General features: G+C 34.7%; 1 protein-coding gene across 1 annotated transcript in view; it reads left to right on the top strand.

The window, feature by feature from the left end:
- Positions 1-13,857, top strand: part of beta'COP (coatomer subunit beta') — a 229,136-nt gene that overhangs the window by 83,678 nt on the left and 131,601 nt on the right. The window contains exons 5-6 of the mRNA XM_090389611.1: positions 1,336-1,484; positions 9,553-9,699. Coding sequence (XP_090245737.1) covers positions 1,336-1,484; positions 9,553-9,699 — 296 coding nt within the window. The remainder of the gene's footprint in view (positions 1-1,335; positions 1,485-9,552; positions 9,700-13,857) is intronic.

Below are 13,857 nucleotides of genomic sequence, written 5' to 3'. Positions count from 1 at the left end.
TGGAGAATATTCTGGATGCTGTGGAAAGGTCTGTTCGAGCTTTGGATCCTCCACCCAGGAATGCGATGGAATTATGGACAGCGGTGCAGCAAGCATGGATGGAAATGCCTGTGGAACGCTTTTGTGAACTAGTGGGCTCAATGCCTCGCCATGTGACTGCCCTTATCCAGGTGAAAGGTGGTCCCTCCCGTTTCTAGGTAGGTATCCCATGATTTCTGTCCATTCAATGTAATATGTTTTCTTCTAATGCTGGTGTACTCCATCATTTCACCAGGCTGTTACGCCATAACTAATGTTTCCTTCAGATATTTTACTCCTGACTACTGTTATTATTGTCATAAAGCTAAGTTGCTTTGGCAGTGACCCTAGTCCATAATGAGTATCTTTAATATCTTTATCTATTTGCACAATTCCAGTAATTTATTGTATAACAATAACAAATGAATGTTTGTAATATGCATTATGGCCTGGTTTTAATTGTTTAATTGCTCTTCTGTGGGAAAGAGTAAAATTGTTACATTTTCTGTACTTCACTCTAGTTGTTTGTGTGGGGAGCATCTAATTTCGAGGGTGAGAGTATTTCTGAAAGTGAAATCTTGGGTATGGGCTGTGGATTGGAATCCTAATTTAAAGGGAGGGGTTAAATTTAAATATTTGGTTAGTGGGTGAGGAGAATTCTGTATTGCTTTAAATTATTTTGATCCTGATTATTTTGGAGAATGATATGTTGTTATTTGATGAATTAGAAAATAATGACTTTACCATCGTATTTTCTCCTGAAAACTTATAAAAATGTGGCCATTTGGGAATATAAATCCCTATAAATTTTAGCTTCCTACTACAGAAGTCCCAAAGATCAGGGTTATTATCAGTGGTGGAAAGCATGGCACTTTTCAAAAGTGTTGGCAGTGTCACCTTTTGTAAATAGATGGATTTTGGATTTCATTTTGAGGTTATTATAACTAGAATTATAATTTAATTCAATACAAAATTGAATTTTGGGATGATATCTGAAATATAACATGATATTGAGTCATTATTTTCCAAATTCATTTTTTTCAGATAAAAAATTAATTGTACAGAATAAATATTGTTTAAAGGAGTTCACTATCTTGTCTTGCTATGTGAGCTTCCATCTCATGAAACTTGGTTATCCTTATACTTAAATGAGTTTGTGTTTTTACTTGGCTTATATTCATAATGTTTAATATATACATAATTGAATTTATTCATTTTTTTAAGAAAGCAAAATCCTTGTTTTTGTTTTATTATTTGTTTCTATTCCATTAGTAGTATTTTTATATTTTGTATATTAATGTATGCTTTTTTTTACAGATGATATGCTTATCAAGTTATGGAATTGGGAAAAACAGTGGACTTGCACTCAAGTGTTTGAAGGACATACACATTATGTCATGCAGATTGTTATTAATCCAAAAGATAATAATACTTTTGCTAGTGCTTCTCTGGACAGGACAGTGAAGGTTAGTTCCCACACAGACCTGTATATACTGATATAAATATGCCACTGAAAGAACATATCCTGTGTGAGTAAATTAACTATTATGAAGGGTGAATAAAAGGATGGCATTATGTTAAAAAAAAAAAAAAAAAAAAAAATTATGGTTAGGTTGCAGGAATCTCATAATAGAAAATCCAGCCTGTTTGTTTGTCAGATAAGAAAGATATGAGGGATCTGGGTACAAATTAAGTATATAACTGTTTTTCACCACTTCTTTCAGTAATGTATATTAAAATATTCAATTGTATAGTTACAGAAAAATAACCATTCAATTAGATTCACAAGACTTGCCAATGCATAATTTTTTTTATGAAATAGTTTTATATGAGAATTATCAGAAATTAGGTGTTACCTAAAAGTTGAGAATGGTCAAGTAACATGCTATAGTAGTGGAATGAATTTTTCTAGCTAGGTGGTGATAGTATGATTTTTAGTATACTATCACCCCTGCAGTTAGTATATACACCTTTGAAAATGATACTTTATCAAAAGCATAAACATTCAGGTGCTTTTTTTTAGGAATTGGTGGTGACAAAACTTTGCAAAAAAGATAATGTTCTCAATGGCATTGACAAAGCAGAACAAGTGAAAATTTGGCAGGGTTCAAGAATTCATTAATTCATCAGGAAGTGTATCTCATTGTTTGTGATTTGTGTGAAAAACAGTTTTTTTGGAAGCTGCTGCTACATTTATTGAAAGAATGTGTAAAGAATCTCTGCAAATTCATCTGTTAACAGATGAAACAGAAAAATGAACTCTGGCCATCTTCATAAACAGATTCAAGATAACCCAGATTTTTAAATGGAAGGATACTTGACAGTATTACACACAAAAAAAATAAAATAAGTTCAGACATGCTTTCAATGATTACAAAATTAGAGGTCTCTGTATTAGTTCCTAAGGAGAGTACTTTGAAGGGACATGATGTAAAATTGGATAAGTTAAATGAATCTTTCTTTTCTGATACATTTTAACAACTTGGGTAGCACACCTCATTAGTGCATCTTCTCCCTCTGCAGTTAATATACACAATTAAGCACACTCACTTCAGTATTGTTTAAACCACTTATATAATAGCTGGACTTTGTTTTGTGCTCAGTGTTGATTGTTACTTGGCCCTGTGTCAGCATAATTCACTCAGTTTTCATGTTGCTTTTTAACCCATCAGGAAGCACATTTTATTTTGTTGAGTGGGTTCACAAAGTGAATTTTAACCAAAACTTAAGCATTTTTAGCATGACCATTTGTGAATACTTTTTATTAATTTTTTTCCTGGTTATGAAAATATATTCATAATGACAATATTTTTATTACAAAAATAAGTAAAACTTAAGTGGTTGCAGACTTTCACACTAAGACTCTTACAAGTTCATAGTGTAGCCATAAGTAGTTAACTTCTGTAAGCTTTTACCTTGACTGCATGCAAATGATTATTTTCAAAAAAAATAATCAGCAGGATGTCTAAAAATAGATTTTTGCCTTTTTTTTTTTTTTTTTTACAATGTAAGGTTAATATATTATGCCTGCAAAATCAAAAATTCAGAAAATATTGATGTATATTTGCATCTTCAAACTGACAGCTGTGGTCATTTATCAGGGAACTTCATGTTCCCACAGTAAACAAAGAGAGAAATCACCCTGAAAAATGAGTTACTGTAATAAACACTTTCCCCTGAAAAATTTGCCCTATAAAGCAATTAGAACATGAGAAGTAAGGTAGCTTTATCAAAATGGTCAGGTGAGAGCTCAGCTAACATCGTAAACAAATTGTGACCATCTTGCTAACACTTCCCCATGGACTTAAAGAATAAATAAGTGAACTTTCTCTGGGAGTTTATGGATGATAATCTCCTTTAAAAAAAAAAAAAAAAAATTTATGCTTCTTTGGCTCTTGAAGATGTAACAAGAACTATGGTCAAAACTTGTAATCAGTAAGCTCTTTACAACCTCTGACTCCAGCTATATGCATCATCTCTGCATTTAAAAAAAAGAAAGTTCCATAGTGTGTATCCCTGAAAAGACAGGATTTGATCATGAACCCGTGCAGAATTTTTTCATGAAAAAGTTTTAACAAACACTGGAGCAGTTTCTTTTACTCCGTGTGCTTGTGGATGGTTCTCTGTAGTTAGGAAACCCGACAAGGGAAAGTTAGTTGTGGCTCCAACCAGTGGCATAGCAGATCCTTGTGTGTTATATCAAATTGATAAAATGAGCTGTTGTTAATTTTATCAATTTGATATAAGAATGTCAGGGGAATTAATCCTCTCCTTTTGCTGGGGCCTTGGTGCATTGTACTAGTTCACTACATGTATACTATGCCTCTGGCCCCAACAGAAGCAACTTGTATTTACAGGAAATTAAATTCTCAATGTAGATTTAAGTTGTTTTGGTCGATATTCAAGTTTTAACAATTGAAGAATGAACAATTTTCACCTTAATACATATCGATTAGCATAATACTTTCTGTTGATGACCATATACTCAACACTGTACCTTAAATGCTTACTGGATGCCTTTATAAGGGCAAAGCAAATATAAACATTGATTCAGAAGTTATGAATGTGATCATCACAAATTAAAGCCATTTAAAAATGAAAGGATGGCATTGTCTGTGACATGCTATACAATAGTAGTATTAGTGGCATGTGATGCAAGAAAGCAAGTGTATGAGCTTATGCAGCATCAGCCAAAAAAAAAAAAAAAATCACACCATTCCCTCCAAATGCCTGTCCAGTTCCTCCTTAAATTTATTTAACCTATCAACTTCCACAACGACAGATGGAAGTTTTTTCCAGCAATTAACCACCCGCTGGCTAAAGGCAAATTTCTGCACATCTATTCTACATCTGTCTTTTCTTAATTTGAATTTATGCCTAATCCAAATCTATATGAACAATATAGATTTGGAAACAACTGTTGGTTACTTAGGAAATAAACTGATGAAATTTTATTTTTTTTTAACTTTAAACAGTAATATTTTTAAAAATTGTTGCAATAAGACAAGTTATTGCAGCTTACTTTTTTGTTTTGCAGATGTTTCAAACTAATCATAGATTAATAATCTTGGCAAACATAAACATGTGTCAGCATTCTGCTGGACTTTCTACAAAATAATTGAAAGGTCACAACAAAATAAAAAAAAAAAAGCAAAAAGAAAATTAGATGATGTAAGATTTCAAAATTCTAACACAAGAAATATAAAATAAGATACTTCGCTGAGTTTAATGTAAAGAGCACATAAAACTTTTTAACCCTTTCATATGTACATATCTACACATTTTTCATATGTGTGTTCTATGGAGCATATATGTTTATATACAGTTTTCAACTGTAAGTAGCCTAGTATGTATGCATATAAACATTCAGAAGTAGTTTCAGATAATATGGCTATTTATGTGTGAAATCTTCAAATAGCTGCTGCCCTATCTTATGTTTTTCAAGGTAATCTAGACAGTTTATAACAGCAGTAAGAAAATAGCTCTGAAAATCAGAATAAAAACTCATTCCTGTTAGCATTAATCGTCTAGCTTGGCTGTACAGAAGTCAAAATTAAATTCACTGGATTTCTAATCTGTATGCTGATGAAATCACATAATACATAAATAGATGCAGAGGATATTATTGTATAAAAAAAATAATATTTTCACTCTAATGTTGGATGATCAAACCAAATTAATATTTAAATGTTTTATTTACAAACTATTAATTTTCCAAAACTTAAATTCCACAAAAACTCCACATAGCCCACTGCCATCAGAAACTCACTAGTAGCCCATGATGTGCATTTGGTAAAGTTGTTACCATTGACCAGCCTACATGCATTCCAAGAATGCAAGAGTCCTCCATGCATTCGGGGAAATTTGCTCGTAAAAGACTCATATTTGCTGATCAGCACTATGCATAGTATTCAAATAACCATAAATTTTAAACATTTTATAACTGATTTTCTTGTATACACGAGGGTGGTTCAATAAAGAATCTCCCTGACCTAGCTGCAGAGGTGCTAGCCTGTTGATTCTTGGCACAGGTTTTAGTCCTTCTCTACATAGCCATCATGCAGATTTACTTTTTTTCCCATCAATGGATAAGGCTACAGATGCCATTTTTGTAGAAGTGGTGAGGTTGGTCTTTGAACCATGACTCTGTTGCAGAAATGAGTGTCTCATCGGGGAAGTCCCCCCCCCCAAGAAATGATTTGAGGGAAAGAAACAAGAAGTCCGATGGTGCAAGATCGAGTGAGTAGGCTGGATGGGGCAGTATTTCATATCCACAAATGGCCACTTGTGTTGTTGCAATTTCAATAGTGTGAACTGGGGCATTGTGTTGAAGCATTCTCACACCTTTGGACAGCATGCCACGCCTACATGTTTTGATTTTCTCCCGTAATTTTGTGAGTAAGTTGGCATAATAGGCACCTGTAATTGTTCTACCTTTCGACAGGTACTCAGTCATTATTACGCCTTTCTCATTCCAAAACACTGTCAGCAAGACCTTTCCTGCTGAGGCTTGGATCCCTTGCTTTCTTGTGGGGGTAGGGGGGGGAACCATGATGTCGCCATTCCATGGACTGCCTTTTACTTTCAGAGTCGAAATGGTGTATCCAGCTTTCATCCTGAGTGATTAGACGAGAGAAAAATTATTCCTCATTTTTTTGGCACAGGTCTAACAACTCTTGTGATTTCTGTTGTTGATGAGCCTTCTGGAAACCAGTCAATAATCGGAGAATCCATCTTGCATTTCATTTCCATAAATGGAGTTGGTCATGAAGGACTGTTTCAGCAGAGCCCACACTAATCTTCACCTCCTGGGACAATTCAAGCACAGATATCCAGCGATCTTTCATGATTAAGGACTCCACTTTTCTGATCGGCTGTCATCAATGGCTGAATGGGAACGACCTGGAATGGGCTCAGATTCTACCGATGTCCGGCCACATCTAAACTGTCTATGCCAGTGTTTCACAATGCCATAGGATGGGGCTTCATCCTTATATACAGCAGTCATCTCCTCATGGATTTTTTTAGATTTCCCCTTCAAGAACAGATACTGGATTACAGCTCTGGCTTCAACTTTGTCCATGATACTACTTTGTCACATGTTCAGCTCTGTAAGAGAAAAACAAATTAAAACATAGGGCTGAAATTTGACACCTTTAGCACAGAGATATGTATGATGTTACACACAGAATATCATGACTCTGCGATATGTGGAAGTAGGTGAGGGGGATTCTTTATTGAACCACCCTCGTATAACTTCTCTTCCGTTGCATGGAAAATGGTTTGGGTTTTTTTTTTTTTTTTTTTTTATAGCTATACAGTGGTTATCAAAAAGACTGAGACAAATTTAAAAAATATAAAACTTTGTTTTAACATTAGCATTAGTAGAGGCATATGAGGCCAAAAAGCAAGCATTGGCCAAAAATAAAAAAAACCTTCCCATTTCACCCATCCATTCACTCCCAATGCTTGTCTAGTTCTGCCCAGAATCTATTCAAGTTCTTGATCCTGCCACAATAGATGGGAGCTTGTTCCAACCGTCAACCACCCGCCTGTCAAAGGCAAACCTCTGCACATCCGTTCCACAATTGTCCCTCCTCAATCTGAATCCATGTTTTGTTGAGATTCTGATGGCTATTCCTTTTCAACATACTCCCCATCTAGTTCAATACAATTGTCTTGTTTCTCCACTAATTTTCTAATATTTCAGAGAAACTGTTGTTTGGGAAATGATTTAAGATATCCTGAGTGACATATATTAGCTTGATATCTGATGGAAAATGGAGATATCTGAAGGATAAAGTGTACAGTTATAAACTACAAGCATCGAAGGATTTGTGGATAATGATACAATAGGAATCGGGCAGAATTACTGCTAACATGCACCACCATATATCGGACTATTGAGAAATGGTTGTATCAGATGTTCAAAATGTATCAGACATTTTGAACATCTGAAAGAAACCCCCCGCCACACACACACACACACACACACACACACACACACACACACACACACACACACACACACACACACACACACACACACAATGAGTTACACAGAAACAATTTTTGGGGCTCTTTTCTAAAATGCTGCCATCATATGCCTCCTGAGTGCAGTGAAATGCAGATACTGAAATTTATTCAAACATGTTTTCAACACATATCATCAGTCATTACTGTTCCTTGTTTGACTGTCATTTTCTGAGAAAATTCTGCAGCCCTGCAATAACATTGCCTGACAAAAACTTAAAATAAAAATTATTTCTATTTATACTTTCTACAGCCAACAGAGTTTACAACCCCTTTGTAACTATTTCATTGTAGCATATAAGCCATTGCAACAGTTGACAATGGATTATGCATTTTTTGCAGCAGCAGCAGCATATGGGCTAGCTCTCAGTGTGCACGTCAGTTTCTGTATGCCTTAGGAAGCAAAACACCTGGTTTCAATTGATTGGTAAATTTAGCTTGGAGATTCTTATCATTATTGGTTATCTAATTGCCATTTGCTGTGGTTGACATGTTCAATTTTTAACACTTAATTGTTATAAATTGTGTTTGTCATTCATTCATAGTAAGTCCTAAAATTTAGTGTATGTGTTTTCTGTCTGACGGTACTTAATAATAGAATAAAAAGCTGCTTTGTATACAGCATAATGTTAAGAGTTATGATACCATTAAAGGGGAAAATATCCTCATGTCATAGAAGAAGTCTGTAATTAATTAAGGTGTAATGGTTATTCTTGCTCTATCATTCCTGATTATTTTAACATCTCGTCTTCAGCTGTTCACTTTAGAAAGCTTTAAAAATATAGGAAATTTTATAGAAAGGTTTAAAAAAAAGTTTGGTCAATGTCTTTTATCTCGAACTCGCTTGATCATATTTAGTACTTATATATGTAAAATTTAATAATTATGTAAGTGAATTATAGTTACTGACTTTTATATGACGGCATATGGGAAAGATACAACTGCCTCTTATGAAATATTCATTTCAATAAAATATGGCTAATAATAATGATAAAGTAATTGTTGATAAGTAAATTAAGTTGAGCAAATTAACCCCAGGGGCTCACATCTGGTGAGTATGGGCTTGGCACACCCAGGGCCCTGAGTTGGATATCCTCATTCTTCTCTTTCTTGGTGATTCCTTTCTACTTCTGACTCTCTCTCGGGGTAACATGGGAATTTTTTTTGGCTGGTGCAGCATAAGCCTCAGGCTTCCTTGCACCATATGGCTAATAATAATAATAATTGTTTAGTGGATTGTTTTCTTGTCTCTAAATCAGTTGACTCTCCCAAGATGTATAACTTGAGAGATAATGCATCCTAAGATGTATTATCTCTCACTATTGAAAAATTTCAAAAGTATTTTTAATTACATGCTAGTATATGTGCTCGATGTACATTTAAATCTTCATGGCATCACAAAAAAAATGTTGCCTGTCATTAACTGAGGACTAATGTTATAAGTTCTCTTCTATTTTTGTTTCCCTCATAAGTAGCACAGTTGGTATAATCACTCTTCTCCACTCACCAGGTGGAAAAGACCTGAGGTGTGGAATTTTTATGGGCTTTTATAGTGGCCAAGTTAATGGTTTTGGGTGAGAATTATATGGTTTTTCTCCCAGAAACTTGGGTTTCTTCATCTAGCAAACAGGCAAATCAACCACAGAATATACACAATTTACAGACATAATATACTGATGGCTAATAGCCTTAGTTGATTTGATATGCATACACACACACCCACCCAACCTTTCTGTTTACTCTTATGATATTATATAATCAGTATTCTTAAAATGCACTCTTATGAGAGTAGTAAATGTTGCATTTCGTGTATATTACTAAGATTTCTGAAGTTAGAAACATTTCATTATAATTTAGAAGAATTTAGGTTGAAATCAGATAAGTGAAATTCTGGAAAGGAATTCATAATTAAGCCATTTTTTAGAAACATTTCTGATTCATGGTTTTGCTATTATAATTGTTATCATTAAGAGCAAAGCAATACAAGTGAATGTCTTTTAGGTTTGGCAGTTAGGATCAAGTTCACCTAACTTCACCTTAGAAGGTCATGAGAAAGGAGTTAATTGCGTTGACTACTATCATGGAGGAGACAAACCATACTTGATTTCAGGAGCAGATGATAGACTTGTTAAGATATGGGACTATCAGGTAAAAAAAAAAAAACAAGAAAAACATAAACAGTTAACTTTAGGAGTAGTTAAACGTAATTCATTTTCTTTCTGATTAAATTACTTTTATTGGAGTATTATGCATTTTTTTTTTTTTTTTTTTTTTTTGTATTTCTTATTCAAAAGAAGTTCCTCTTAATTCATTCCCTTTCTGATTAAGGCGCCTCCGTAGCCAGGTGGGAAGGGGCAGCAGTGCGTAGCACACGCTTCTTGATTAGACCGGGGTTCGAGCCCGTCACCACCAAATACGGAGGATGCGGAAAGGTCAGGGAATGACCACCGCATATCCCGGAGCAATGTGGCCTTAGTTGCTAATGCTCCTAAAAACCAAATAACAATAACAACAACTTTCTGATTAAATTACTTTTATGTAGTATTATACATTTTTTTTTGCATTTCTTATTCAAAAGTTTTCCTTCAGAGAAGTCATTAGGGATTTTGTAGTGATGATTGAAATTTTTCGGTTTTATGAATCATTATTTTTGATGCAAGTTTCAGCTTAACTTTTTTTTTTTTTGTCAAAACAATAAATTGTATACATTCTAGTTTAATTTGTGATGGATAATTGGGAAACCTTTTTATCACTTGCATTGTACTAAATAGATAAATCTGATATAAATTCTCATTAGGGATAAAAGTAGCAAGGATGAAATTGACATTCTTTCCAGTGAGCTGTTGAGCATCCTTTTCAGTAAACCATAATGTTTCATGTGCAAGAGAAATATAAAATGTTACATAATACAATGGAAAAACTGATTAATCATATGTAAGTATAATTCATTTTGTAACTCATTAGTGTGTTTGTGTTAGTTGTCTGACAGCACCAGGGGTTTCCCCCATCTCCGCTTTAGGAAAATAGTATGGGAATTGTATGCTTTGGCGCCTCTGTAGCCAGGTGGGCAGGAACAGCAGTGCGTAGCACACGCTTCTTGATTAGACTGGGGTTCAAGCCCGTGACCACCAAATACGGAAGATGTGGAAAGGTCAGGGAATTACCACTGCATATCCCCGGAGCGATATGGCCTTAGTTGCTAATGCTCCTAAAAACCAAATAACATCAACAACAATTGTATGCTTCTACTATTTAGTAGTAGCATATGATAATTTTCTGTTTCACTTTTTGTTTGTTCACATAATTTATTGTAGTACACACTGCACATGTACCTTGCCTTTCTTCAGCCAACTGGTCATTTTGAAATTGTTTATTGTTTAGCCTTACTGTTACTGTTGGAGCAGGTGCAGAGAAGAGCAACAAGATTAGTAGGGGAACCAATGCATGCTCTTACCAGGAAAAGCTCCAATTCTGTAAAGTGCAGCATCTGCAGACCCCTACAAGGAGATCTAATTGAGTAGGCCCAATTCATTCAGAGGCTCAATGCCAGTGGAATCCTTCCTCTTGCTCAGAACACACAATGAGGGGGTATAAATTCAAGTTGAAGGATGGTTGCAGTACAGATGTGTGTAATTTTTCAGCCAACAGGTAGTTGAATTGTTGGAATAAACTTCTATCTAGTGTTATAGAAGTAGGTAGTTTGGATAAATTCAAGTAAGAAAGAACCAGACAAGCTGTTAGAGGGAATGAACAGATGATATGGGAAGTGTTGATGGTTTTTTTTTTTTTTTTTGGCTGATGCTGTATGTTTGCATTCTTGCATCATTTGCCACCACTAATACAAATACTAGTCAAAGTGCAAGATGGGTGAAAATTAAAGCATAGGTCAACCACATAAATTAGTAAAGATGAGAAAATGACTCATTTTTTAGCATTAGAGTATGAGTCACACTACACACTGGTTGCTTCTCTGGAGAAAATTTGATCTTCCTCTCAGAAGTGCTCAGCCAGCAGATTTCCTATAATCAATGGATGCTATTTGCTTTTTTATGCTTTCTCATATGATCTTTAAACCTATGCACTGACTCCCTCTATATAACAGTCCGGGGAGGCACTGCAGTTGTGGAGATAAGACATGTTTGCATGTAGCTCCACATGATAGATAAATGGCAGACAGTGGTCGACAGCAGCTGAGAAAACTTGAGATTATTTCAGGCATTTCATCATGGATTTCTTGACATTGAAGCTGATTACAGATGAAGAGAAGTAACTTGAGTCAGGTAAGGCTGTTATTTGGGATTGCTTTAATATATTTTTGCGCCTTTGAGTGTGTTTTTCAACTGCACGATTGCTACAGTGTCAGTGGTAGCGAACCTACTGTCTCAACTACAGACTTTTTTCCACATCAAAAAAGCACAAAGACTTTGACTATACTATATTTAAAACTGGTTATTTTAAGGTTGTTTTGGATGGAGAATCTAGATCTAATAACAAAATTAATAAATTCTTAGATCTTGATAAAAAATTTACTTTGTCTTAGGTGATTTTCCTGCCAAAAAAGGAAAATTGTGTTACTTGAGTGTTAATAGGTCAAATCCAACAAATGTATTGTTGGATTTGCTAGTCTACAGGCTTAGAATATTGTGAAAAAAAGGTGTTAAAATCGAATAATATGGAAAAAATAACCAATGATCCAAACAAGAAGGGTCTCCCTGTGCATGAAATAAGAATTCTCAGGGAGAAAACCCTAAATGACACAACAAAGGATGAACTTGAAAACATTCCCCAGGCACTCTTAGCTAAGAAAGGGAAGGCACAAGCAGAAAACAAAGATAAGGGAAATCAATGAAAGTGAACCACAAAGAAGTGAAGAAGAGAGAAAATTTGAAAAACTAATGGATATAACTGATCCTATAAAGCAAACTAAAGAAGTAAGACTTTTTTTGAAGAGTTTATGCACAAGCAGACCAATAGATAACATCTGCCATAAGATTGCATATTGTTAACTGTTTTAGAAGACTGGAAAAGAAGACTAAAACAGACTTGTGGAACTTAACCTAGAAAATCAAATATTAAAAGCCAAACTCAATGACTACTGAAGAAAAAGAGAATTACAAACAAGTAAATACCGTCATATGCACAAGTGGCAAAGACCAGTGCAAGAAAAGAAAATGACAATCAAAAGCAAGTGATAACTAAGCTGCTAATGAAACAAATATTATTCCGAAACCAAAAGATGACTGACCTAAAGACAAGTGAAACTGTTAAGGAAACAGTCATAAATAAACTGAAACCACATTTGAAAGATATAAAATTAAATAATCTAAGAAAAACCAGAAATACTGGTATTATATGAGAAGTGGCAACAAAAGAAGACTGGAACAGGTTACAAAATCACCCTGAAATACCAAAAACTGGGCTTAAAATTGGATAAACCAAAAGGAAGGAATCTAAATATATTAACTTTTGAAATATTACAGTCAATTCCTGAAAGGGAGCTTATGACTGACTTCTATTATAAAAACTTCAAGGACATCATAACCATAGACAAGTTTGCTAATGAATTTATACTGAAGAGAGGAACTAAAAATAGAAAAAATGGGCTTCTTAATGTTACTGCTGAAATTTCACCCAGACTTTGGCAACACTTAAAAGGACAACAAAATCTATGCTGGCTGGACCAATATGACTGATCTTAGTCATAAAGGTGGGTCACCTTTCATTGTATTCCAGGCCAGATGAAAATATAAATCACACTATTAAATATTTATAAGTAGTTACAGATTTGCTACCTAATGCTAACATTATTTTGTGTGTGCTGATGTCATTCAGCACACACAAAATAATGGATGGAAGTGGGTCACATGAATTGAAGTCAGAAAGAACCTGTCTATGGTCATTACACAGTTCCTGGCCACAATTGCAAAAATAAAAATCAGCAGCCGAAATGATGACTGACTATATAAAAAGATTATATAGTCCCTGTTATAAAAAGATGAGCCAACCGGGCTAGCCAGGTAGGTAAAGTGCCTGCCTGGCAACCCAAAGGTCGCGGGTTCGATTCCCGCCTCGTGCTTGGATCACAATAAAATGCAAAAACTTTGGGAGGTGCAATATGGCCATAGAAGCTGATGCGCCAACAACTAACAAAAAAAAAAAAAAAAAAAAAAAAGATGATTAAACTTATACAGTCTAGGACTAATTATGGGCCAGATTGATAACATGAATGTGACTAAGGCTCTAAATCTCATCCAATGAATGCTCAGTGAGTAAGAACTGTTGTAGATCAGATTAAATGCAAATTAG

This window comes from Mastigoproctus giganteus, chromosome 2 (genome assembly GCF_048544385.1).
Source record: "Mastigoproctus giganteus isolate SK-2022 chromosome 2, ASM4854438v1, whole genome shotgun sequence".
In the NCBI taxonomy this organism is placed as follows: Eukaryota; Metazoa; Arthropoda; class Arachnida; order Uropygi; family Thelyphonidae; genus Mastigoproctus; species Mastigoproctus giganteus.
The sequence above is the reverse complement of the archived record's forward strand: the minus strand, read 5'-3'. Positions and strand labels throughout refer to the sequence as shown.